The 27,688-nt window shown below is 33.8% G+C and overlaps 1 protein-coding gene across 9 annotated transcripts in view; it reads right to left on the bottom strand.

The window, feature by feature from the left end:
• The window catches only part of HIVEP2 (HIVEP zinc finger 2), a 265,730-nt gene that overhangs the window by 21,635 nt on the left and 216,407 nt on the right, over positions 1-27,688 (bottom strand). For all 9 annotated transcript variants that reach the window (XM_074309664.1, XM_074309663.1, XM_074309662.1 and 6 more), the window contains 2 exons: positions 9,074-9,118; positions 1,925-7,466 (listed from right to left, as the gene is read on the bottom strand). In XM_074309664.1, the coding sequence (XP_074165765.1) occupies positions 1,925-7,255 (5,331 nt within the window). In that variant the 5' untranslated portion in view covers positions 7,256-7,466; positions 9,074-9,118. The remainder of the gene's footprint in view (positions 1-1,924; positions 7,467-9,073; positions 9,119-27,688) is intronic.

The following is a 27,688-nucleotide window of genomic DNA, read 5'->3' as shown; positions in this document are numbered from 1 at the left end:
CTCCTATACCCGAAGTTCTTCAAGTTTGATAAGACCTTTCAGGGTTTAGACTCTATTCACTTAGTCAATACTATGAAGAATCATCAAAAGGACACTTTAGAGGAGAGAGTCTACTCTAATGTTTGAAAATTGGCAAGTCATATTCACACTGAAAAGTCACTTAAATGAAAGGCAATAGGGAGAAAATCAGAAGGGAATCCCAATATATTCAAAAGAAATAGTCATACAACCTTCCCAATAATAAAAATCCTGAATTATACAAAGCAGAATAAGGGGAAGGGATAAAGGATGTATAATTTTTAAAAGTTTTATGTTTTCTTTAATAATATTTGAGCATGGGCCTTTTTTTATGAATACCATTATGATTTTTTCAAAAGGCACTTGATAAAAAAGGAGAAAAAGTTCAACACCCCACTACCATTTTTTATTCTCATCAAATTAAAACAATTTTTTCTTCCCTCTTTTTTTTTCATTCACCTATCTCCCATTTTATACCTCTTTAAAATAATATTTCTTTATATTATTGTAGATGACAAGCTAATTGGTTCTAAGGTAAAATGGCAAGGTCATGCAAAACTTTGAGAAGTAAGGCTTTCCCTTAATCAGGAAGCTCCATTGCTTTCCTCTTGCCTCTAGAATAAAATACTCAGTTTAGATTTTAAGTCCCTCACAATGGGGTTGACACACCTTTCTAAGAATACTACACATTATTTTCCTTGATGCATTTTACAATCTAGTCAATCTGAACTACTTATTATTCCTCATATGTGACCTTCTATCTTTAGTTTCAGTCTTTTTTCCATAGCATGTGCTATCTGCCTGGAATGGGTTCCTTTCTCATTCTGAACTTTTGAAATTCCACAATCCCTCTGAGCTTTATTTCATGCCATCTCCTTCAAGAAGTCTACCCAGCCTCATCTCAGAACCTTCTTTCTCAAACTCTTTGTGTGTGTATACAAATATAGATATTCGCATCTATTTTCCTGTGTCTATATTATTCCCCTCTAGTAAAATATAAACTCCTTAAGGGAAAGAATGTTTTCATTTCTGTTTTGGTATTCCCAATACCTGGCAGAATACTGGGACAGATCAGTACTCGATAAAATTCTTGTTAAAAGAATAAATAAATAAAATACATAGAAGACATTGAAAATATTGAAGATAGTTATTTTAATGCATAATATGTAATATGATTGATAAATGACATTATATGCTAATAGTATAAAAGACATTATTGCTCCTGAGATTTAAAAAATCTATGTAAAATTATAATGATAGCAAAGTAGAACTGTTGTAAAATAGAAAGTGCATCAACTTTGAAATCAGAGGTCATGAGTTTCAATTCTACTTCTGTCACTTACTCCCTTTATGACCTTAGGTAAATTACTTTACTTTCCTTCATCTATAAAATGAGGGGATAAAACTAGTTGACATCTAAAATCCCTTTTAATCTGAGATTATGACCCAAATGAAACAATCATTTCTTTGAAGCCTCTTAGCTCCCCTTTACTTTCTTTTAATCTCTATCTACAATCTAATTCTCAAAAATTTTCAGCAACCTTTGCATTCATTCAAAAGGAAATGTAATTAATAAGTTATTAACACCTCAGTGTTAGTGAAAAACAGTTTAATATGTTGATTCCAAAAAAGAACAAAGAATAGAACCTAAAAGAATAGCTATCTAACAGCGAAATTTCAGATATTGTCTCACTTTGGTTTGGGAGTCATTTTAAAACACTGGGATCTTTCCTGGGTCACACCATACAAGCAACTGCCTATTTTATCTGTAATGATCCCACTGAGCATAATAGTTCCAACCTCTGTTGCTTGTTCTACTTGTAATTTTTCTGACATTACTTGCTTCACCACTTATTCTGCTTAGCAGTAGCCAATTTCTTATACTTTCTAAAATGAAATTCTTTACCTGAGCAAACTGTTTCCAAGCACTTGATGAGGTGAGTTTGCCAGTTCCTGGTCTATGCATAGCAGCCAGAGTATAAATTTCTGCAGTAATTTTTTGCTTGGACCTCAAAAGTGCTAAAGTAGTCTTGGTATTCAATCCTGATGGGTTTGGGTTACATGAACTAATGCACCATGAAGCATAAACTGAGGACTTGAAGGTGGCTTGTTGCACATAACTGGGTTTTGTATAATTTAAGAAGCACCAGCTCACAGTAGTTGTCGTGCGCAAACTAGGGAACTGAAGAATTTGCTGGAAATCTGCCACATCTGTTAGAAGTATAGTTGAGTTTCCCATTTTTCCACTTGGACCAGACGCCATCTGGAACAACATACCAACAGGGAATTTCTGCTGCTTCCCTTGCTCTTCAAGCTGAGTGTCCCCTGGTGGTAAAGATGACCTCTGTGGGCTCATGCTCATGTCAGATGCTGTCTCATCAATATCTAATTCATCTGATGATTCTTTGCCTTCAGAAGGGCCACTGGATTTCTGCCCTGGTGGTGTTGCACTGAGGCTAGAAAGTTTTTCCCTACTCAGTGGGAATGGCTCACTGGATGGCACACTGGAAGATGGATAATCTTGAGATGAGGAAGGTGACAGTGAAGATAAAGAGGATGACCCGGATTGCAAACCATCTTTTGGTTCAGATGCACAGCCTTGTCGAACTAACTGAGGCTTCTGTGGGCGAGAGTAATCCTTTTTGACATCAGAGTTGGTTAGCTCCACAGCACTCAGCTCTTCAACAATCTGACCATACATTTTCTCTTCTTTGACCCTTTTCTGCTGTTTTGTTTCCATGAAGAGTTCTAAGCTACTAGCAGGAGAAAGCATACGTTTGCTACCACCGAGAGTAGAGGCAGTGTCAGAGCTGGAAGCCAAACACAATGGGATTGAGGACTCTAAACCAAGTGGTAAGGTCTGAGGTACTTTCCAAAGAGGATATTTTTCTAAGCCTGCATGTTGCCCTAACATCTGGGCAATATTAAATCCAATTCCCTGCATGGCAGCATTGGTGACTAATGTTCTTTGAGTCATGGTCTCATCTACTTTGCAGATGACAATGGCTGGGCTATTCTGCCCAAGTATTTGAGAAATGCTGGTGTACATGACACTGCCATATGACGGTACATGGGTCTGAATCCTGACAGGAACCACTGTTCCAGGTAATGACTGCATGGGTCCAGAGTTTGGTGAATCAAAATCGGCCTGAGGATGTTGCTCAGAGGACATATCAGTTGACTTGATACTATGGTCTGACTGAAACTTTGCAAGAGCATTTTTCGAGTGTTCTCCAGACATTCCTGAATAGTGCAGGTAAGATTGTTCTTTTGGGTGTGCATAATCATCAGATTTCTTCCCAAGGTGGTCAGTAGCATGCTCTAAGTGATAACTGGTATGGATTTCTGGAGGGAAAGGGGACTTGCCATAATTTTTCTGTAGCGCAAAGTGAGGCTGAAAATGCCTCTGCAAAGGTTCGGTACATGCCTGCCACCAGAGAGGCTGCTGAGTTGGTAAGTGAACCATACAGACTGTAGGATACTGGAATTGAAACAAGGCATTGTGAATTGGGGGAAATGGGATGTTTTCTTGATGTGCAAATAAGTGTGGCTGTTCTGGTGGGTGTTTGCTTGAGATGTAAGGTGCTGGAGGGATTAGGGAAGTTCTCAAAGTTTCCTGACTTTCCATATGCATGACTGGCTGCTGTGCTAGGTGGGCTGAACCTGCCCCAAGCTGATTCCCAGAGTCCTCTGCCAGAATAGGAAGAAGCACAGAGGATGAATGATGCCATGCAGATCTGAGACCAGCCTGCATGTGCTCCATCTGTTCCTGCTTTATACCCTGTTCCATGCCTGGCTCGGTTGGATTGATTTCTGGGAAGCCACTGAAGGAAGCCTGCCGTACCAGGAAGCATTTCTTCCTCTCCCGTGATGGGGACAATGTGGGAGGGGTCACACCTGCCATAGCAGCATGAGACAGATTTCCATAATCAAAAGACTTACTCCGGATCTCTGGAACTTCAGCCGGGTGAGGACAAGGCATTTGTTCTGATGAGCAGCGCCTCATCTCCTTCTGGTGATGTCCAGGGACAGAAAGTGAGTGTGAACCAGCTGGAACAGTCAAAAACTCTGACTGCTTCCCAAACTCATCCTGTTTGGGAGGTGCCACAAGCTTAAGAGATTCTTCTCTTTCAAAAGACATTGAAAAGCTGGAACTATGGGATAAGTTGCTTTCTTGGCTGGGGCTACGAGAGAGGCTTGTTCCTGTGGATTCAAAGCTAGATTCTCCAGAAGAGTGCTCCATATCTGCAAGACGTAAACGCTTCTTTTTCGGTGGTAGTTTTTCAGCAGGGAGCTGTGAAAGAGTTTCACTTCTCTGGGGCCATTGGAATTCTTCAGCAGGCTTCTCTGGCTCCTTACTCTGTACCTCTTTCTCTTTCTCTGGTTTATCAGGCTCTTCAGTAACCCGAATCTCAGGGACCTGGATGTTGTGCTGGCGGACCAACCTCGGCTGCATGTGATAGGACTGCTGATGCTGATGGTGGGAAGAGGCTGCTTTCCCCCTCATTTCAGTGCTATCCCCATGCTGGACACACTCTGGACTCACGGGGGCTTCTGAAATCTCACTCTCACAAGTCTCAGAAGGTGAATAGGCTTTATCTTGCTGGCCAGTGACAAGGTCTGTAGATTCAGTCCTTTCAAATGAATTTGGTCTGCTCAAAGAGTTTGTGTGCTGAATTACAGAAATCACATTTCCGGGAGGTTTCCTATTTGCTGAGTCTGCCATCTTTTCAGTATCTGTGGATAGGGCTGATTCTTCTGATGAAGTTCCAGACTGCAGATGGGGTCTACATGATTCAAAACGCTCAGAGTGACTATGAGAAGGGTTATCATGACCAGAGATATAATCTGAAGTCATCATGCCCACTGGAGTGCCTGGGATGCTGCTACAAATCATTGGGGTATCTTCTTCATCTCCCACACTCTTTTCTTTCCTACGTTTTCTGGTTTCACATGTGACTCCAAATAAAGTTGGTACTACCTGTGATGGCACTGAGGGGTCCATAAAATATTCCCCTCCATGTTTTAAGCCACTTAAATATGAGATATCCCTGAAGCTCTGCTTAGTTGCTTCTGATTCTTCCCATTTCCTATAGGACTTCCGACAGACATCATAATCATAACCAATTCTATCACCAGCCATCAATTTCTTTTCCTTCAGGGATGGACCCATTTCACCAACCATTCTATTAGAAGCAACGCTGATACTTTTTGCTATTCTCCCATAATGTTCTGTATCTATGTGCCCCTCCTGTACTGAGGGCAATTCAAATGCAGCTTGTCTTCTTAACATACGCTGTGGGGCTATTCCCACAGTCCCTGGATAAAATACATCATCTGAACCAGTCATTCTTTCATCGAATGAGTGGCTCCCTCTCAAAGATGGAGGGATACTTAAATTAGTTGCTGAAGAAGTTGGCATAGAGTTGCTTCTAATAAGTGGTGAAGAATCTACAGGTGCTTCTAAGAGAATTGGGGAGCTACCTTGGTGACTTGTTGGATAGAGTTTTCCTTCATTTTTCATAGATCCTGGGATAGTTTGGGATTGTCGGGGCTCAGTGTTGAATTTGGTGGATTTCAGAGAACTTGGTTGACTAGATTCCATTACATCTCCCTTGCTTGGGATCAGCTGTGAGGTGGGATCTTCAACCATTGGGATATCTAACCTTGTGTTTACGTGAGGTAATGGTTCCATTATACTCTTTCTACCCATCATGGCACGCTCCTGACCAGAAGTAGCAACACTAAGTGCATTTCTTGGACTAATCCGACAGTATTTTCCAAAGATGATTTCTTCGTAAGACTTAGCATTTGTGTTTGGGGGGCTTATCTGCTGTTCTGCACTTTCTGAGCGGGAAAAGTAACCAGAATCAGTGCTTCCTTTGCTATGAGGGCTCAGGAGGTTTAGAGATGGCTCAGAATCTTGTCCTTTTTTTTCAGAAAGTCTTAGTGCAAGTTTCTGTTTAACAGTATGAGAGTCATCTGCTTTAGTACTTAAGGATGGAGTCGGCAGTGCATCAGAGCCGACATACTGGGAGCTTTCACTAGGTAATGGAATCCCGCTTTTGGGTATTATCAAAATGGGCACCTTCATTGGGCATCCTAAGGGTTCTTCCAAAGACCCATGATAGCTACTTCTACTAGCAATATCCAATGGAACTGATGGTCCTGGACTCAGGTTGCCAGGGCGGTCCACAAATAAGGAGCTTTCCTCATCAGTATCTGTGCTCTGTTCACCATCAGAATGTATTTCTGCTTCCACATCAATAAAACTGGCCTCTAGATCCAATTTAGACACAGCCGACTCCGTGAAAGGGACTAATCCTGCCTTAATTGCATGGGCATGTGATTTCCTGTGCTTGTATAAATTGCTCTTTGTCTTAAAAGAGAAACCACAAGGTACACAAGGGTATGGCCGTTCACCAGTGTGGGACCTAATGTGTTTTTTCAATACACTTGGTTTGGCACAAGCCCTGCTACAATAGGGGCAAATGTACTTGCCAGGCTTTTTGGGTTTGTGCTCTTTCTTATGAGCATCATCTGATTGTTCTAAACTTTTCTGTGCATATTGGCTATAAGCAGGGTTTAGGCTGGGAATCTTTTTTCTGGCAAAGCCTCCACTATGGCCATGGATAGGAAAAGGAAATAAGTCCTCAGAGGAGATTGACTGCATGTGGCCAGGAAACTGCCATGGATGATGGCCTTCCAGGCTCTGGTGCTGTTTGGTACCACTGTGCATAAACCCCTGTGGCAATGAATGTTGAGGAAAAGAAAGTGAATGTTGGCATGAGTAAGGACTTGGGCGGTGTGGCGGATACGACTTCTCTACAGCCTGATGAACAGCTTCAGTAGATGATGCCAGTTTCCCAGAACCAAAAAGTTGTGCTGATGCTGTGTTTCCGATTTGCTCAGGATCTATTTGTGGTTGCCTCTGTCCTTCTTGATTGCCAAAAGTGCTCATCTTAATAACAGCTGATTGTTCTTGTCTCCATCTACTCGGTACTTTAGCGATTTCTCCAGACCTTGAGGTAACTTTTTGCCCTATAGCCGTGTCCCCAGAGTCCATTTTGCTACACACGGTCTTAAGTGCTAGTTCACTTGAAAGCTGTGCACACACATGGAGTGTGTCCAAAGCTGTGCTTTTTAAATCTTTGCTGCTCCCATTTTTCCAGGGACTCTGAAAATTTACTGGTGTCTCTTTCTCCTTGGAGCCTTCTACACAGTAATCTATAGGCATTAGATGGCAATGTCTCTGGGATCACAAAATAAGACAGTCCTGTTCATTAAAGGTAATTCCATCACAAAGCTGTGTGAATCTGCAGTGTTCGTAGGAAGCTGGAGTATTTTCTGCTGTGATGAAATATTGGGATGAAAATTTAGTTCAGCAGAATTCTTGTGGATCAGCTAGAGTGAAGTTTCAGTTGCTATTCTCACTAAGATGCAATGACCTGAAGGAAGAAAAAAAAAAGGGATTGGCATGCTAAGCAACTATCTTTAAAATGAAAGTAATTTCCAAATTACCAATTTTAAAATATGGCAAAAAATAAGTTATCTTAGTCACCTGATTTTTCAAAAAGCTAAGTCTTTTCTCAAATGTCTTGAATCTCCAAATATTTTACATGAATAACATTTAACTTTAATATTAGAAAATGAGAGACAGCTATGACATGGTAGATAAAAAAGTTAACCTTGGAACCAGAAAGACCTGAGTTCAAGTACCAACTATGACATGTACTATTTAGGTGACCCTGTGCAAATAATTTATTTTCTAAGAGCTCTAGGTAATGGTCTGTAAGTTGCAGAAAAGGTGCCAGCCTACATTTATAAAGGTGATAGACTTAGAGTCAAGATAATATGCATTCTCAAGATTGTGTGATGATCAACTGTGATGGATTTGATTCTTTTCAACAATGTGGTGATTCAAGATAATTCCAAAAGACTTGGGATGGAAAATGACAGTGATATCCAGACAGAGAACTATGGAGACTATAGATATATGGCATGTCCTCACAGACTCCATTTTGGCCAAAGATAACACTGCAATCTAAGAGTCATCTCATTTTCCCTATAACCAGTCAACAAATATTTATTAATTCATTAATTTTTATTCTACTTTCTCAAGTTTTCTCACAATCCATCCCTTTCTTTCTGTGCATACCATAAGAACTCCAGTTTAAACTCTCCATACCTAACCTCCTAATTAGTCTTGTTATCCTGATGTATTTCTCTCTGATCCATACAACTGACAAATTGGTATTTCCAAAGCATAGGTCTTCCTATCAGATTAGATATAAAACCTTCTGTCTGTATCAGAAGCCCTTTACAAAGTTGCTACTGTCTTTCAAGGCTGACTATGCCTTTCTTCCATTTATGTGCTTTCAAGCCAAACTGTTCCATTTGTTCATAGTATACAACATTGTATCTACTAATTCTATGCCTAGAAAGCTATCTTTCCTAAATCTCTAACTCTTAGAACTGCTACTTTCCTTTCTGATTGACCAATCGGCTAAATTTCCCCCAACTGAAATTCCCTTTAAAGTATTTGTCTTGATTCTGGATTTAATTATCTATGAATACACTACATTCTCTCCAAATAAAATACATGCTTCTAGAGAGCAAAAACTATCTCTTTGCTATTGTATTCCCATTGCCTAACACAGTACCCAACATATAGTGGCTGAATAAATGCTTATTGATTGATTGTTTGCTATACAGGCATAGATAGATAGATAGATAGATAGATAGATAGATAGATAGATAGATATAGATATAGATATAGATATAGATATAGATAGATAGATATAGCTATCTAATATTATCTATCTAGATGTGCATGTATTTATAAATATATAATAAATATATACACACATATACTAACATAATATACAATAAAATAATTTTTAAATGCTTTTTCAAAAGAAGGAAGTCTATTTTTTCCTGAAACAAAAGAAAAGAGAATCTAGGGAAGTTTACCTATGGGTTTTCAGGGTTATTGGGTGTTTATGAGAAATTAGATATGTGATAAAGATTAATTTTTAAATAATTAAATTCTTACCTGCATATTTTAGAGTTGTATAGTACATGATTGTCTTGTTGCTTCCTAGGAATGAAATAAATACAATTAGGAAATATCATACAATGTATTCATGGCATCAGGATACAACAATTCACTTGAAAATTTAATTTGTAAACATGGTCAGTGCTGACCAACTTAGATTAATTATTTTAGGCAATATAAAATTAGTTTTAAATGCATCTCTTAATTTCTATAATAAAAGATCAGCAAACCTCATATGGAAAATATTTTTAAGAATGACTTTAAAATATATATTTAATATATATTTAAAATATATTATATATATATGTATATATATAAAGTTTTTAGATTTAGATTATTACAATTGCACCTTGTAGTACTATTTAAATAAATTAATAATTACCCTAAGAATGGTAGTGATAGACAATGAAAATGCTGCTACAGAATACTTCACATTGCCAGACCAAATGATGTTACTGCAGAAAATAGTCTAGTGTCCCTCATTCCTATATTGCCCTTTACCAAAAACAAAAATCTTCTGTGACGACAAAAATTCCATAGAGAGTAAATAGAGATACTATAGGTCATAATTCTCTGAGGAGAAAATTATAGTTACAAATTTCACAGTAAGAAGTATATCACCTCTAAATAGGAGATTCTTCCAATTAAGATAGCAGAGCACAATGAGTTCAAAAAAACAGCTGAACAAGAAACACAGGAATTTCAAATAGATGACAAAAACTTTAAGATCTTAATTCTTTTTTCACTTTTTTTGTTTGGCAATACTCCACAAGAACAGACCATTAATTTTCAAACTGAATTTGTGTTTTTATACTAAAAATAGTCCTCTCTACACATCAATCAATCATCAGATGTTTGGTCAAGGCCATGCCAAAAATAAACTCTTTGATATCTTGGTACATGTTTTTCTTTAGCACCTGGCACAATGACTTATACATAGTAGGCACTTGATAAATGTTTACTGAATAGAAACAAGCAAAATGACTACTAAACCCTTTCCAAATATGAAATTCTGTAGAAATCTGGGCACCATGCAGACACAGAAAGTACTATTGTTACCTGACATTTGGGAAATTAAAGATAAAAAGCCAATATTGTTGAGATAATATTCTTCCAGAATGTTTGTGTCAATATAGTAATAAAGTCACTAAAATGAGACCTAGCTATATTACTTATTGCTATTATACCTTATTTGAAATATAGTCATCCACAAAGAAATAAATAAAAATATATCATCTTGATGAGGACAATGGGTTAAAAGAATAAAAATAATTTATATGAAATTCCAAAGTACCTAATTATACTAACATAATGGTAATAAAATGCCTAACATTTAATAGGTCCCTAAAGTTGGAAAAAAATTGTTCATATACATATTATTTCATTTGGGCATTACAATAACTATAATGCTGCTGTTACTATTATCTTCACTAGATGACACTGAGATTCAAAGAAACAAAGGATTTCAATAGCATATATCTAGCAACTATCTAGATGTGCATGTATTTATAAATATATAATAAATATATACACACATATACATATACTAACATTATATACAATAAAATAATTTTTAAATGCTTTTTCAGACAGAATTTAAACCCCAACAGTATTATGCACATCTGAAGTGCTGTGTTCTGTTTTGGAAGTTAATTTTTAAAAGTAACATTAACAAATCAGAGTTTCCCCCAAAAAGAGTAACCAGAATATTGAGGGAGTCTAGAAATCATATTATTTGGGAATCTGGTTGAAGGAACAGGTCATATTTAGTATTGAGAAGACTAAAGAAAGACATGATTGATACCTATTTTCAAATATTTTATAGATTTTTACAGAAGAAAAAGAATTCTATTTTTGAAGACCTCTTATTCTAGAGGGAAGATCTATCAACAGTGGGTAACTTGCAAGCAGACAAATTTAGATTCATTGTTGTTATGGGCCAGAACTCTGAACATGAAACAAAGGATTCTTACAAGGTCCTAAGTCAGTGGAATTGATAAGAGACAAAAGTTATCTAATTTAGCATGGTTCATTGATTTAATCCTACAAGGAGATGTTATGGGCCAGAACTTGAAACAAGGTACTAAGTGGAATTGAGTAGACAATGGTTAAATCTAGTTTAGCATTGATTTAATCCTACAACAAATAATGCTTTCCTAATGATATAATGAATGGTTGGAACTCAGTGTGGAGCTTATAAGCTAGAAGCCTCATCCAGGGAGATTCAGAGACAAGTGGAAACAAGACTGGAGGCTGAAGGCTGGAGCACAAGCCCTTGTACTCAAACAGATTCATCCCATCTCACACCACCTTGGTGGCAGGCTCTCTTCCTCTGCTTCCCCACTGAAACTAAGACTCTGGAAGGCCTCCAAAAAACTGCTGAGCCCCAAGTGAAGGAGGTAGGACTTTGAAGAGATAATAAAGGATTTGGACTTTAACACCTGGCTGCACTTGTGGTGACTACTGAACTGAAATGACCCCAGAGACCCCAAGAAAACCTCAACAGAGAACATTACATTTTAGAGAGAACATTACACATTGTAAAAAAATAATCTGGTAATAATTTGAGTGGTTCAACAGTATAGTAGCTGCCTCAGTATGCAATGTGTTCAATTAGAGACTAAATCATCACCTTTACAGATGTTAGAGAAATAATTATTACATTGAATTGGAAGGTGAACTAATAATAATAGCAAAAATAATGTAATGTTTATCTATACTGCAAGATTTGCAAAATGCTGTACTTACAAGAATTCACATTTTATTTGTTATTCACAATAACTCTTTTAAGGTAGATGCTTTATTGTTGTCTCCATGATATAAAAAAGGAAACTGAAGCTGAGAAATTAAGAAATCTATCCAGGATCTCATAGGTGGTAAGTATCTAAATCAGGATTTGAGAATTCAAGCCCTCTTTATAAAGACCAGAATTTTATCTGCTAGGTTCCCTAGCCTTTAAAGTTCCTTTCGACTCTAGTAATCCATAATTGCTCAAAGCCATATCCACTAGAAACCTCAATTAACTGGAATTCTTATTGTACCTAGCTTTTAGGAGAAAGGTGGTAAATCAAAAGAAAACAATATCCAGGATATAGTATGGAACAATTGTACTTGATTCAATATAGTTTCAATCTACCTTCTATAACTATAGAGTAACTATAATTTCACATAAAGAAGATGGGTACTCAGATTAAAATCAACAAATAATCATTTAGGCCTTAATATGTATCAGGCACTATCTTATGTTCTTGAGATACAAGTACAGAAAATGAAATCATCCTTACTCTTTACATTCTAATAGGGGAGGGAATATAGCAAATGTGTATACATATACACAGAGCATAAATTATAAAGTAAATAAATGCATATATATGTGCATATATACATATTTAAATATAAAATAGTATAAAGGGCAGGGTATTAGGAAATGAGGGGAATAGGAATGACTTTATGTAGAAAACAGCAGCTGGGGGCAGCTAGGTGGCACAGTGGATAGAGCACTAGGCTTGAATTCAGGAGGACTAGAGTTCAAATCTAGTCTCAGACACTTAACACTTCCTAGCTGTGTGACCCTGGGCAAATCACTTAACCCCAGCCTCAGGGGAAAAAAAAAAAAGAAAGAAAGAAAATAGTAGCCAATTTGTGCCTTAAAGGAAGAGAGGGAGCAGTAAGGAGAATGCACATTTCAATTTCATGGCACAGGCATGGCAGTAGGAGGTGGAATATCACATGTGAGGAACAGGAAGAAGGACAAATCCAGGTTAATATGTCTGCAGAGTATAGAAAGGGAAATAATGGTCAATGAGTGTGGAAATATTATTTGGGATATAGTTCTGCAGTGATTTAAAAGTTAAGAATCTGAAGTTTGTGGTACAAATCTCAGATTGTGGTACCTTGTAGAAATAAGGAGATTTAGAAATAGGGAAGAAATTCAGGAAAGATAATGAGCTCAGTTTGAATATCTCTATGATATACATTTGTAAATGTTTAAGAAGTCACTAGTGATGCAGGACTGAAACTTAAGAAATTACTAATACAGAAGATCAGGAAAGAGACTGGAGCTGGATATATAGATCTGGAAATCATTTAGATAGAGATGATATTTAAACCAATGGAAATTGATAAAGTAAGCAAGAGTTAAAGAGTATGGGGGGAAAGAAAAAGAAAAGGATAGGATAGAATCTTAGAAAAACCCAGTTAGAATTAACAAGCAGATAAAAATATTGATTCAACAAAGGGGCAGATAAATAGGCCTTCAAAGACACTTCAGTACTGTGAATGATTTTCACCATGAATTGTTGAAAAAAGAAAGTGGTGCAGATTATGTAATCATCAGAAATCAAACAGAATATTAAATTGCTTAGACTATCAATTCCCCTAGTATTTTCCCAGTAAAAAGGTACAGAAGAATTTAAAATAAAAAAAGAAAGTTAAATCAGCAACTCAGTTCTATGTTTACCAATTCATTAAAATAGTAATGAATTCATTTCTGTAGGCTATTACAAGAGATTTTTTCTCTCTATCTGACTTTTTCTGAAATGGATGCATCACAGGAAACATTTGAAATAAAATCCTCAACAAATTTTTAAAAGCTTAAATTATGTGCTAACATCTGTCTGGAATCAAGTCTTTATAATGACTAAAGCAAACCTACTTAAAATGGTCCATTACTATATGAACAATTGCACATGGATAAAGAGATCTGCTTTCTGTTACTAAGATAAATCTGGAAGAATATGCAATTCTATTTTTCCTAAACCAGGAATTACAACCAAGTAGTCACATTATATCAATAAACTTTTTTTACATACAATTCAACTCAAGAAATTCATTATAAAGACACTGGGCAAAGCACTGAGAGCATAAAGACAAAAAGAAAGTTATGGCTGCCCTTAGTAGCCTTTTTTTCTTTTCTATGATTTTGCCTTTCATTTCAACAAAGTTTTAAGCATGGGAATATAATATTTGGAATGATTAAATCAAAATTTGAAACAAATTGTGCATGGTTCTTTTCAACATTTCCTTGGTGTCTCTACTTGTACTGTTACTCATTTAACAACCTTTATTTTATTTATTCCTAGGAGCTTCTGAAGTATACTTTGAAGGGGAAGTAGTCCTTTTGGGGGATTTTAACAAATACTATTAGCAAACCATTAAAAATATGGAAGATGTAATAGATGCTAACCTATAGTTTTGTTATTCTGAAAAAAATTTTTAAAAAGTTAAATTGGACCTCTCATACATTACCAATAAAATCTGTCAATTATCATTACACTTACTTTTCTATGATGCAAAGTAAAAGTCAAGGGTGGGAAAAGCAATTCTGTTGCTATCATATCTTTGTACTCAAGGAGTAAAATTTTACTTTAACAATCTTAAAGAAGCTGTTAGAGTTTTATTGAAGATTCCTCTTGGTTGAGACATATTCTTATTTTTTGATCTATTTTTGTTTCAACTTTACCATTCTAAATCTTTAGAGAAACTATAAATATCTGAACCCTTCTAACAAATAATATAAAGTCCTAAGCTTATTATTAGATTATTTGAAAATATGGTATTAATATAAATGGATGAATGAGTAACAATTTGCAAATATTTTAAAGTTACAAAATCCATTTTTATATTTAACTCACAAGAAATATAAAATTTTTTTTCTAAAATGAGAGAGAAACAAGGATTTATTAAATACTTGCTATGTGCCAGACATAAAGCTATCTCATTTGATTAATGGTTGCATTAGGAGCTCAGAGATAGCACAAACCACTAATCAGATCATTCTCTAAAATTTTTATCTAATTTTGTTATTTCTTTTCTATCCTTTCAAGGACCTATATCATAGGCTCTATAGCATACAACTATGCTCAGAGACATTTAATTAAATAGATTTAGATCACTTCCCATGTCTTCTAAAAGAATATGAAAGTAACGTTTATGTGTTTCCTACTTCATTGATATTTTGGAGGGAATGAAAAACTAGAGAAATTTTCATACAAAAAATATCAAAATGATGATTAAAATTTTATTTCATAATTTCAATAATCTTTAATTACATTGGTTAAGTACTGAAGCATTTTGTCCAGCAATATAGCTTTCAACTATCCTAGTAAGTGATCTTCACAGGTTATTGTAGCCAAAAGTATTCATCTTCCTTTGGAGATAGGCCTCCTTGCCAAATTTATTTGACTGAGAAACTCAAAATTGTTAATACAGTCTGTCATTAGGATATATTGAAAAACTATATAATTTAGCAGGACTGGGAAGTTTGTAATATTTTAGAATAATCTTCAAAAACCCAAGCATTGCTATACTATCCATGAAGAGACATCTGAGTATGTTGTAAAGAATACCAATCTAATTCACTGAAATCTCTTTTGTGGAGGGAGAAACAAAAATTAAATAATTTTGAAACTTATTGTCATTAAACAGATAATAAACTTTTGACAACATTCAGAGTTAATTTTTTTCCTAATTTATATAAAAGTTATGAAAAGAGGAAATATTTTACTGTAAGTAAACTAAACATGATTTTAGAGAACATGAAGGAACCGTTTTCCTCTATAATCATTTCCATGGGGATATTTAATGCAAATATTCAAAAAGGCAAAGTAACTATTATCATGCCTACTGTAACTGTTCCATGTGTGATAAGATAAGATATTATAACTTTTCCCTCTATTTCTTTTGTTATTATACTCAGTTGAAAATATTTCCTTTCTATCATGATAAGCAATCATTGAATTAGAAAATGATTTAGACTCTTCCACAGAGTCAAAAGAGAAGAAAAGTAGTTATTATCTAAAAACATGACTTGTCCTGTTCCTTGGTCTCATATCAAATTGCTGTTATTTGACAATAATTTTGATAGAAAGACCCTGTAAAGAATGAGATGAAATCTCTTTGGCATATCAACTTTAACATGAGTCTCTCTACAGTGCAAAAATTCGTGCTAATAAAGGTATTTTGACTCAGAGAAAAGTGTCTTTTAAGAAGATGGTTGAAGACTTCTTTTTAATTGATTTTTTTGGATTAGATTCGAATGAAAGTTTGGGTTAATTCAAGCTGTTGTCCATCTGGGAATTTTTACAAGCCTAGAAATTCTTTAGAAAAATGGGAGAAAAAATATAACTGAAAAAACAGAGCAGTGGAAATATTCAAGTGAGCAGGAAATGGTAACACCTTTAAAGTAATAATGGTTTAAGATGACTATTGGAGCTAAACTATATTCTTTTGTCTTCATGAGTTAAACAAACAAACAAACAAAAAGATAAACATTTGGAGTGCCCCTGCAGTTTTCTTTAATAGATGCTGATTGTGATGCAGTTATGCATCTTGCTATATTAAATATCAAATAAATTCTTAGAAATAGCTTTCTTTATCTACAAAATGTCACACATCAGCTAAGATATTTTAAGGAAACACAGAAATCTGAGAGCAATATTACTTTAATAGTGAACTTTACCCTAGGATTATCTACTCAAAATATGTAACTATTTCTTGCCTCACTCCCAGTCATGATATACGTATTTGAATTGGGGGTGGGGTAGGGGAGAAACATAGCAAAAAGAAAAAGTTCATTAGTGCCAGAGTTCCATTCAATACATTTTTTCCACAAGATAGAAAAAAAACCAAAATTATCTGATAGTCAAATTCATCTTAAATTATTATACATTACTATACATACCACCAGCATCAGGAGAGTAGTTTAGACTACAAACAATTACCTTGGGAGATTGACACATTTCTGGAGGAAGGCAGAGATAATGTGAAAAGAGTTAGCTAACTTGGACCCATTTAAAAATGTGATTGTGATATCCTCTCTCTGTAATATTAGCAACAAAATGAAAAATTCTTCAATTACTGCATATTTACAGGGAACAGTTATAATATTCATGGAGTGAATCACTTTTTTTCTATTTTGAATATTCTTGTTAATATTTTAACAGAAATTTTGATTTGATCCTTAAATATGGCTTTATTGCATACAGCAAAGATTTTTTCCTAAAAAATTTATTCTTCATTTTATAATATCAATAAGATTAATAATGATGCTTAGATCCAAAAGAAATCTTAAAGATTTAATGTCTATTATGGTAGAAATGACTTTATGGTCACATGACTAGAAAGTAGTAAGATGTGAATAAAATTCAAGTCTTTTAACTTTTAAGTGCAGTGGTATTTCCATTCTAGAGTGCTACTGCTAATCACTAAATGAAGTCTATCAATACTCACTTTCTGTAGCTAAAATTAATCATTCATAAAAATGTTGTTCAGTTATTTTTCCCAAAATAGTGAACATGTGATTTCCTCTCAAGCTTGACTGCAATGTCATTTGTATATGGAACAGAAATTCTAACCATGCCTGGGATGTTCTATAATGCTACATCTATGAAAAGAAATGTGACTCTAGTTAGATGGAGAAAATCTGATTATTTGCTATATCTTTATTCATGTCCCTAAAGACTGACTGGAACTACACATGTGTCTCCAGCAAGAAGATTTGGAATATACATATCTTCCACCTCCCCCCAAAAAGTGTGTAGAACCTATTCTGTAGGAATTTTAAGTGAGAATGCAACATTGTATTTAGTATTCTCTCTACCAATCTGGAGTCACATTTCTCTTCACATAAGCAGCTGTATGAAAAATGTTCCAGGTTCTTTAAAAAACTTGGGAAAAAAGAATTTTACATCAAATTAAATTTCAAAAAAAAAATGCAGTAAAATTATATTTCTTGGTTATTGACCTTTTATTTTTATATTAACAATAGAATAAAACTGTTCTTTGTGCAAAACCGATAGGAATTCCTGCAAAATGTATGGAACATTAAAAATTAATGAGATTTTTTAATTTAATGAGATGGTAAAGTGCCATTGCGGTAAATTAACAAAGACTCATTACTCCTCAATGCACAAGAAGACTTTGCCTGGAGAATCAATTCAATAAACATTTATTAAGTACTTGATGTATACAAAGGAGTGTGCTAAAAATTCAGTAAAATACAAAGCTTAGAATTGACTTGGTCCCTCCTCTCCTTGCCCAATCTTTAGCCATGAAAACTGCCATTCTATATGACAATTCTATCTCTTAAGGAGCCCATGGTCAATTAAAACTTTTTATTCTTTTGACCTGGGTTAAACTTTATGGACATATATTTGTGATTCCTGTAAATTACAAGAGACACAAATACAAATAGTGATTACAAATAGGAAATGAATTCTATCATCTAATTCCGGAATTTATGTTGTTCTAGGGATATATAACATGAAAATTTCCATGGAAAGGATCAGTTTCTAATGAGGCCCTTTCATGTTTAGAATACTAAAGTTTTCTAGATGAAGTCTCAGAAGGATCCACCTTATTTTAAGTTTTGCTAACTCTTTGCAGTCTAAGTTACTATTTAAGGTTAGAAGTAGTTTCTAAAAGAAAAACATTAATTAGGATAAAGTACTAATATGACACCTAAGGAAAAAAATTAAGGACCTAACACTTTAAATTAATACAATATTTCATTCAAATATGATCCAAGGAATTCAATTAAAGGCCAATGCTATACTTCATTAAAAACACACCCATCAATCATTCTTCATAAAGGTGCTTTTCTCTAAGTGAGGGACTAAGAAAAACACAAATTTACCACAAAATGGTTGATTTATTATCTATTTACAATATTGTCAGTTGGTTCAGATAAGTTACTAATGCAAATCATGAAGGCATGTTGCCAACCAAAAGCATAGAATACATGTTAATGAGACCATGCTATCAATGCTACTTCATCTGAACATTCAAAATGCCTACAAGAATTAATTAGTTTGCTCTAAATTTTTTTTTCTCTTCTGCACATCACTGTAGCAACATCTCAGGACACCCTGTTCACTTTGAGATGTGAATCATTACAAGCTAGCATGCCCACTTGGTTCCTCAAAAGACACAAAAGGTGTAAAAATAGCTTGTGCAAATGAAGCATGTACAGCGTCAGCAGCCAGATGAACGTGGGTAGTCAGATAAGGTACTGCTGCTGCAAAGGGCAAATTATTAAGAGAATACTTGTCTTTGAAAAAAAAATCAGCTTTGTTCTTCATGCCTTAAATCAACCATTTGCAGAGCTTCAAAATGACACCTGACAAGCTCTTCTCTTCCTATAATCATAAGATTGATGCAAACTAGGAAAGTCTAGGTTCCAAGATCCTGAAGATAGAGGTGTCTTAAAAACCCAAATGTAGAAAAGACAAATGATAAAACATACTCTTCACTTCATGACCAAAAGGTGATAGATTTAGGATACAAAATTGGATTTATTTTTATATATAGTCAATAAAGGGATTTGTTTTGTTTGACTATGTATATTCGTTACAAAGAATTTGTTTTTCCTTTGTGGAAAGGGTGGGAAGTAAGAATGAGAAAAAATATATCCTGTTATTTTTTTTAATAGAGAAGGAAAAGGGTATGATACAGATTTGGAATCTGTATACACTTTCAGACACAGTCATCATTTACTTAGTTTACTTAAATGATCCACTGTTATAAGAGATCATTCACAGAATGAAAGCAATCTGTAAATGCAATGAAAAATAAAACTAAATACACTGATATAGCTTCAATAAAAGTGAAAAAAATCAGCTCTGTATGTTTGTGCATTCTCTCCACCAAAGTGGAGTCACATTTCCTTTCATAGATGAAGCATTACAAAACACTTCAGAAATTTGGAACAAATACTACAAATCAGTGCTTGATTGTCTAAACTTAAGAGAACAGTGGAAAAAATGTTAATAGAGATTAAACTTTAATAGTTTATTAAGAGTGTATTTTGTATGCTTTTATTTTTTTTCCAGATACCTAGTTGCTAACCATTTCTTAGCACATCTCTGAGTTAGGAGATACAGGATACTGATTGAGTTTGGTCTTCGTGCTAGAACAGATTCAAAATTTATGCATTTATGTGTGTATATGTGTACATATGCATGTACATATTTCAATTCAAATTCCATGTCCAAAAATTTTACAACATCATATTAATTTTCAAATATGTCCCTGAGATACCAATTTCTAAGAATTTACTTACTCCATTTCAGCTTCTAAATAAGTCACAACTTCTATTATGCTTTCACCCAGCATTACCACTATTAGGTCTGTTTCCAAAGATAATTAGGGGAAAAACTAAAAGAACCTACATGTTCTAAAATATTTATAGAATCTCTGTGGTGGCAAAAAATTGGAAATTGTGGGGATGCCTCTCCACTGGGGATGGTTGAAAAAGTTTTGGTATACTAAAAGAAGTGATGAGCTTGATGACCTTGGATAATCCATGGAAATACATGGATAGACTTGCACAAAATAATGAAGAGTAAAATGAGCAGAACCGAAAGAACAATGTATACAGCAATAGCAATATTGTTTTAAGAACAAGTTGGAGTGAATATTATTTTATTTATTTATTTATCATAAATACCGATGTTAATTATAAAGGAAGATGCTATCTGCATCCAGAAAAAGAAGTATGTATAGAATGACTTTACATACACATACACACACACACACACACACACACACATACATATTGGTATCTAATGGTAGCCTCCTGAGTGGGGTAGAGTGAGAAAAAAAGCAATAAAAAAGTTACATGATAACTTTATTATGTATTCAAAAGAGATAGTAAGTTTCATGTATAATTATCTTTTTTTTTTTTCTATTCTACTGTGCTATGGAAATGCTTGTTTCATTTCTTAAGATCAGAATAAAATAAATAATTTTTTAAAAGTCATGACTTCTTTTTATGTACATTTCTGTGGTTAAAATATCATGGTAGAGTGAGGCAGGCTGCCACAGTGGACAAAAAGTTGGCCACACAGTCAGGAAGACATGAGTTCAATTATTGTCTCTGGTGAGTTCTCAATTCTCCAGAACACTTTCTAAAACTTTAAGTAAATTACAGAGAAGGGGCCATGCTATGTAAGAGTTCACTATATCAACTCTTTCACATGTTAGTACTTAACCCTACAGTGATAAAGCTTTCTAAAAGAAAAAGGATATAAAAACCTTCAATTTGATATGGATTTCAGCCACTTTGCTATAGTCCTTCAGTTTGTAAAACAGAATATAAAAAGAATTCTAAAATTCATTATTACCTTCTTTATGTGGCATACAAAAATAAAGACAAGGAGATAATCATCTCTGAAAAAATATTTTCTGTACTATTGCTGAAGTGAATTTATGAGTTTCACTTTTTCCGCTCATGAGAAAAGAAAGCTTTTCCGTAAATAGCCCATGGGTGTGCAAAATGGCAGCACATATGCTAATGTTCCACAGAAAACAACAGTTCACTTAAAATGTCATGTGAACTAACAATGGAATGGAACAAAAAGGAAACACCTTTTATTTCTTTAAATTTGCATTCAGATGGTTAGTATTTATAAGTAATCATCATGCAGTGATGCCCTAGTTAACACAATCAATAAATCAAGACAAAATGTTATTAAGCATTAGACAAGTTTCCTAAATTATTTAAATATAAAATCATGAGATAAAAATTATCTAGCATTGTTTTACAGTAAAGAGTTAAAAACATAGTGATAACTTTCCCAAAAAAGAAAAAAAATCCACACACACACACACAACCAAATTGTAGGATCACAAAATAGACAGATTTGTGTTGTTTTCAAATCTCCTACTTTCTCCACTAATATCATCATAGTACAGTCACCCTATGTTCTTAGTAGCATGGCCCAAGGTTTGGCAGGTCTTACAAACTGGCTTCCTTCCTGTTCCTCACCTAAGACACTCTTCCAGACTCTGGGTATTTTTATAGCTTTTTCCTATAATGCTCTTTCTTCCTTTCCTCACTTCTGCCTCCTGACTTTTCCTGGCTTCCTTTAAGCTTCAATGAAAATTCTGTCTTCTCTTAGAAAGACTTCCCTATATCTTCCTTAATACAAGTGCCATGACTTTTTGATTATTACAAATTTACCTTGTACATATAATTTATACATACATTTTTTGTGTTGCTTTTTATATTTGACAGAGTTCCTTAGAGCTGGGGTTTTGTTTGTTTATTTGTTTGCTTTTCTTTTTATAGCTTAGTACAGTGCTGGTCTTAATAAATTAAAGTTGATTGAATAACTAACTATAAAGGTAGAAAAGCATCAAGTATGGCTAGGCAGGAGTACAGGGGTATACTGGAGCCAGGTCAAACTAGTTTCTGCAAAATGGCTTAAATTTTCAAGGTTAGCATTTACATCTCAGAAATTTGTAACAGATGCTAGAAATCAGGACTTCATTGTGTAGACTTGAGAGGGGTTGAGAAGATGTAATATAGAGAATAAACTTTAATAGTTTATTAAAAATGTATTTTGTAATTTTTTTTCAGATGCCTAGTTGCTAAACATTTCTCAGTACATGCCTGAGTCTGGCAATACAAGATAATGAATGAGTTTAGTCTTTGTGCTAGAGCAGACTCACTAAATTTACAAAAGTTCATCACCAAAAAACTGGTTGAAAGGAGATGATGACTTATTTTGGAAATAATTAATGAAGATTATTCTACTGAAGCATGGGATGACTTCTATTTGTACTGGCAGAGGGAATACCAACATAGATGAATTTTTTTTTTAATCCTTAAAGTAATGAAGTATCTTATAACAATTTAACTTTCAAGAAAAGAGAAAATTTTATGCACCACAGTTTTTTTCCTACTGGCTTTTTACAAAAAACAAAACAAAACAAAACAAAAACACTTCCTTGGCATTATATAATAATTTTTGGATACTTATACTTTATAAAAACTAACTTAAGGTCATACTAAGTTATGTATTTTTCCTTATTTCTCAATAATTGTTTAAAATGTGCATTGCTGGAAGTGTCTTTTGTTATTTCAATTCTCTATGATTCTAAATTATTTTAGTAGGGAAGTTATGGTTTTCCTTAATGTTATTACTCTGTTGGCTGACTTCTACATGAGGTTAATGTTTCATTGTGCATTCCTCTCAGACACATGTAAGCACCTCCCATCATTCATTCTGGGTTGAGGTTAAATAAATGTACAACAGATCAGGAATACTGCAGAGTAGCAGATAAGAACCCTAAGTACACTTGAACCCCAAACAACATTCCTAAAACCAAAAAAAAAAAAAGAAAGAAAGAAAGAAAGCACTGTTTCACTTGAAAACATATAGCTGGAATCATTAAAACTATAGAAAATTAAGAAAAGGTACCGGACAACAGGATACAAGTAGAAATCAGAGAATACTAGAGAAGGAAGGTACCTTAGAGATCATCTAGTCTTGTCTCATTTTATAGATTAAAATTTGTTAAAAGTAACTTACAGGAAAAGACATCTAAATACAGAATAGTTTAAGTGCTTTGAAAAGAGACAGTCATGCAGAAGATAAAGTTCTAGCCTCAAGGTCAACAAACCAGATTCAAATCTCATTTCTGACAGTTGTTGAATGACAATGCACATGTCCCTAAACCAAAGGGTTAACTTTGTCAACTTTGCTATTTTGCCTGATAAAGCCAGATAGTCTTTCCAGAATTCTGTAACCCAACTATCAGTAACTCAATCAACAATAAGAAGAAGGGGAATGAGTCTGTATAATTTAGAGAAATCAGCTTTAGCCCAATGTTATCATACAGGTCTTGAGCACCAATCTCAAACAGGTCTATTCACAGATCAACTTTGATATATTTAAGGAATATTATCTCAATTATATTTTCTGACTGAGATTAACATAATTTTTTGATAATTTTTGAAGCCAATTCTTCCTGCCTAGAATGGTAAAAATTCTGCCCAAATTTAAAGGCCTAGATTAATGTCATTTCCTAAATAAAACTTTGTGGTGATAGAAGGCAATATGAAACAATAGAAAGAGTATATGATTTGGAGTCAGGAGAGCCAAGTATGAATTCTGTCTCTGATCCTAAGTGTGACCATGGACAAGTTACAAATTATTTTCTTCATCTATATAAAGGAAATGGTATTCCATATACATACTTCCTATATTTCACTTCAAATGTGATTTTTCCTTCTGAACTTCCATAGGATTTTGATCATTTGTCTCTTAAAACATTTATATTCTGTCTCATATTTTAGTTATGTTATGAACCTCTCAACATTTTATGATCCTCTATATAGAAATTTTATGTCAACTTTTCTCCATATTACATGAAAGTTTAAGGTCATTGAAGACTGAGATTATATCTGAATCATTTTTGTTTCTGTCATAATGTTTTCTTTTCCTTCTCAATAACATGCATAATATTAATTTACTAAAATTTATATCACAATGAATAAAGAATATACTAAGTTAAGTCAAGAATTATTTTATATCTACTTTTAAATTAAATCTAAAATAATGCAATTGAAGAAGAAATAAGTAAAGACTTTTGAAGATAAAAATATAAGAAATGACCTGATTTTCTAATTTAAGGATCAAAAAGACAAAAATAATATCAGATGAAGCAAGTGCCATTGTGAAGTACTTGCTACATTTACATGAATTTCACAATTTAACTTTAAAAATTATTCCCTAACGAATACTAGCAAAATGCCCAGTTTTTATAGCTCTGTCTACACAAATGATTGTGTTCATAAATCCATTTTCAGTAAAAATTTATTGTTTTAAAATCAAAAGCAAAGAGAAATAATTAACAGCTCATATCCCACCTATCTGGTACTTTTTAAAATTATAATCTGATTACAATAAACTTTCCAAAGCAAACATATGAAGGGCAGTCAATAGACTATCTTCCCAAAGGTAAGGATTAGTGTTTTAGTTACAGTTGCTGCTGGTAAACCACTTGGCTCATAGTACCAAATTTTCACAAAGAAGACCTGTTCAGATATGGTAATCACATTGCCACAGGCTCTGTTTGTCCTGTAGACTGACGTATTCTTATATTGTTTTGCTAAAGGGCAGGACCAATTAAGTATCTTGTATTATTAAAATCTTATTTCCCACTTATTACTACATATTCTCCCCATCTTTCCTTCTCTCAATATTTCCTCTTTCCATTAAATATCATGTTGCTAAAGTAGACAAGTACCTACTTCCTGCCAAATTATTCAGGTTATTGATTCTTAAAAAAAAAAAAAAAAATAGGGTTCTCTACATGAATATTTGGAAGAATCAAGATAAACTTCCAAGTAAGCCCATTTCACTTTTATTCTCTAGTGAGAAATATGATACATGACTGTAGTAATGACAATACATTGTGACTTCAAGCTTCATCATTGACAGTGCTCAGGTTTCTGGTGTTGATCTTACTCAGACCCTGATACCAGAGTGCATAAATAATATCATGATCCCTGCTCCTAAGTTCCTCTTACTCTTTTCTGTGGCAAGTTTAAAATACAGAAAGGACTTTGAATTGTGTGAGGAAGAAAAAAAAAAGAATTAATTGTAAACATGCTGGTGTATGAATATGCATAAAATAAAGCAGGGTGACCTTGCCTAGAGGCAAACTCATCACTTAAGAGATTCTGTATCTTCAGAATTCATACCAAATGTTTTTAACAATCAGAAAAAAACAAAAACACAACACTGTCAATCTTAAAAATGTCAAAAGTAATTCCTGTATGTGAACAACAATAAAAACAACAAAATCATTTCTGGAACCTTCCTAAACCTGACAGCTAATAATAATATTAATTATTATTATTATTTTGATAAAATAACATAAAAATTATTTTTCATATTATTGGACTCAGATGAGATCCAATTCATCTTAATCTAACTAGTGATTGATTTTAAAACATTTTCTGGCACCAATATTTTTGGCAAAAAATTTTGCCAATTTTTGACAGGGAAGAAGAATAAAGGGAAAAAAGGTAGCAACCCTATTTTTCAATAGAATTTGCACTTAAATTAAACTCCTGTTTGCTAGCAAGCAGCATTTGGGAGGGAACTGCCCAAGGGCTAGAGATATAGCATCTTGGTGAACATCCATAATGGATTTAGTACTATAACAAGGAAGGAATAATATATGATCCATACCCTTTAGAATCTTACATTCTACTTGAAAGAAAGAAGAAATGACTAGAGAAAATGCTGGACAACATGAAATATGTTAAAGTAGGGAAACCATTCAATTTGGAAGTGTTGGACTCGAGTTTCTCTTCCAGCTATATTACTACTTCCTATGTCACTTTAACCAAGTAATTTTCATTTTCTGGGTCTCAGGATGACAACTGAACTAGAGTGATCTCTAAGGTAACTTGTTCTTCAGAAATTCAAGGGTTTGAAAAATTTAGTAAACAGAAAGACTTAGCTTTGAAAAGATAAAGTAGTTTATCTGGGGATAAATGTGAGACTTTTGTCTTAATCTATTTTCTAACCAAATCAGAGTAGTCTTTCTCATTATATCACCGAAGTAACAAGTGACTCTATTGTCATCTTTGTATTTTGGCACCTCTGAATATTTGTTCATTTTCCAGATACATTATTTGTCCAGAAGTAAAAATAATGGGATGGAGCCTAAGTCTGTGAGCAGAAGACAAGAGAAAAAAAGGACATTCAGTGCCCTAAAGTTGAGCTTCCCATGTAGTAGAGATCGCATAGTGGCACTCTGCATTTCAATTTTGAGTCAATAAATAGCTCTTGGTTTGCTTTAAAGAGCTGTTCTTAATGGTATCTTTTACAGTCATAAGATAAATTTTTCATTATTTTAATCAGTCATTTGTAATCAGAAATTATACTTACATGCCAGAGTTTTAAGTGTATGCTTAGTTTGTGTTTATTTAATGTTACCAAAAATTGATTTTTTAAAAAATATATGTGTATATATATATATACATATATAATTGTTCTACTTAAGGGTATGATGGAAATGGAGATTATTTAAAAAGACATATATATATATACATATTTAACACATATATGCATATGTTGTGTATATATATATATATATATATATATATATATATATATATATATATATACACACACACAAGTCCACCATAATGCTTTCCCTAGATCAAATGTGTTTATCCCTTAATGGTATTTGGAAAAAATGCCTGCATAAATAAAACTATTGGTATTTGTTTAAAGTATATATTAACTAACATGCAATAATTATAATAAATAATAATAACTAACATTTCTCTGAATGCTATTTTCTTTTATCTGCAATGATTCTTAAATAACAGATTTTAAAAACATGACCATATAAAACTATAATTTTCCTTAAAAAAAAAAACAAACCAACATTGGAAACAAAAGCTTGTGTGATATGTATTTGTGTGTGTGTGTATGTTATTTTTTTTCTCTAGAGGACTAAATAAGGGTGGAAATGATGTTGTCAAATTATATTATCTTTAAGACTGTGGTTGAATTTCCAATGACTGCCAAAGCTCAGCAGCAGACATGGTAACTGTGTTTGACATTCTCTTGGACTCAGATAAGTTAAATTGGCATAGGCTGCATACAAGTGCTGTGTAATATTTTAAAAGAGTTAGGTGAACAATTCATATCTGTTGAGCATACATCATTGTCTAAATATTAGAGATAGAAAACTTTTATTTTGTTAAATTTGAGAGCATTTGATGGGAATGCATTTCAAATTTAAACCAAACTTAATCTTGTGTGAATTTTTTTTTCCTAAAATTTTTTCAAGTTTAAAACC

The sequence above is a fragment of the Sminthopsis crassicaudata genome, chromosome 4 (genome assembly GCF_048593235.1).
Source record: "Sminthopsis crassicaudata isolate SCR6 chromosome 4, ASM4859323v1, whole genome shotgun sequence".
Taxonomy (NCBI): domain Eukaryota; kingdom Metazoa; phylum Chordata; class Mammalia; order Dasyuromorphia; family Dasyuridae; genus Sminthopsis; species Sminthopsis crassicaudata.
The sequence above is the reverse complement of the archived record's forward strand: the minus strand, read 5'-3'. Positions and strand labels throughout refer to the sequence as shown.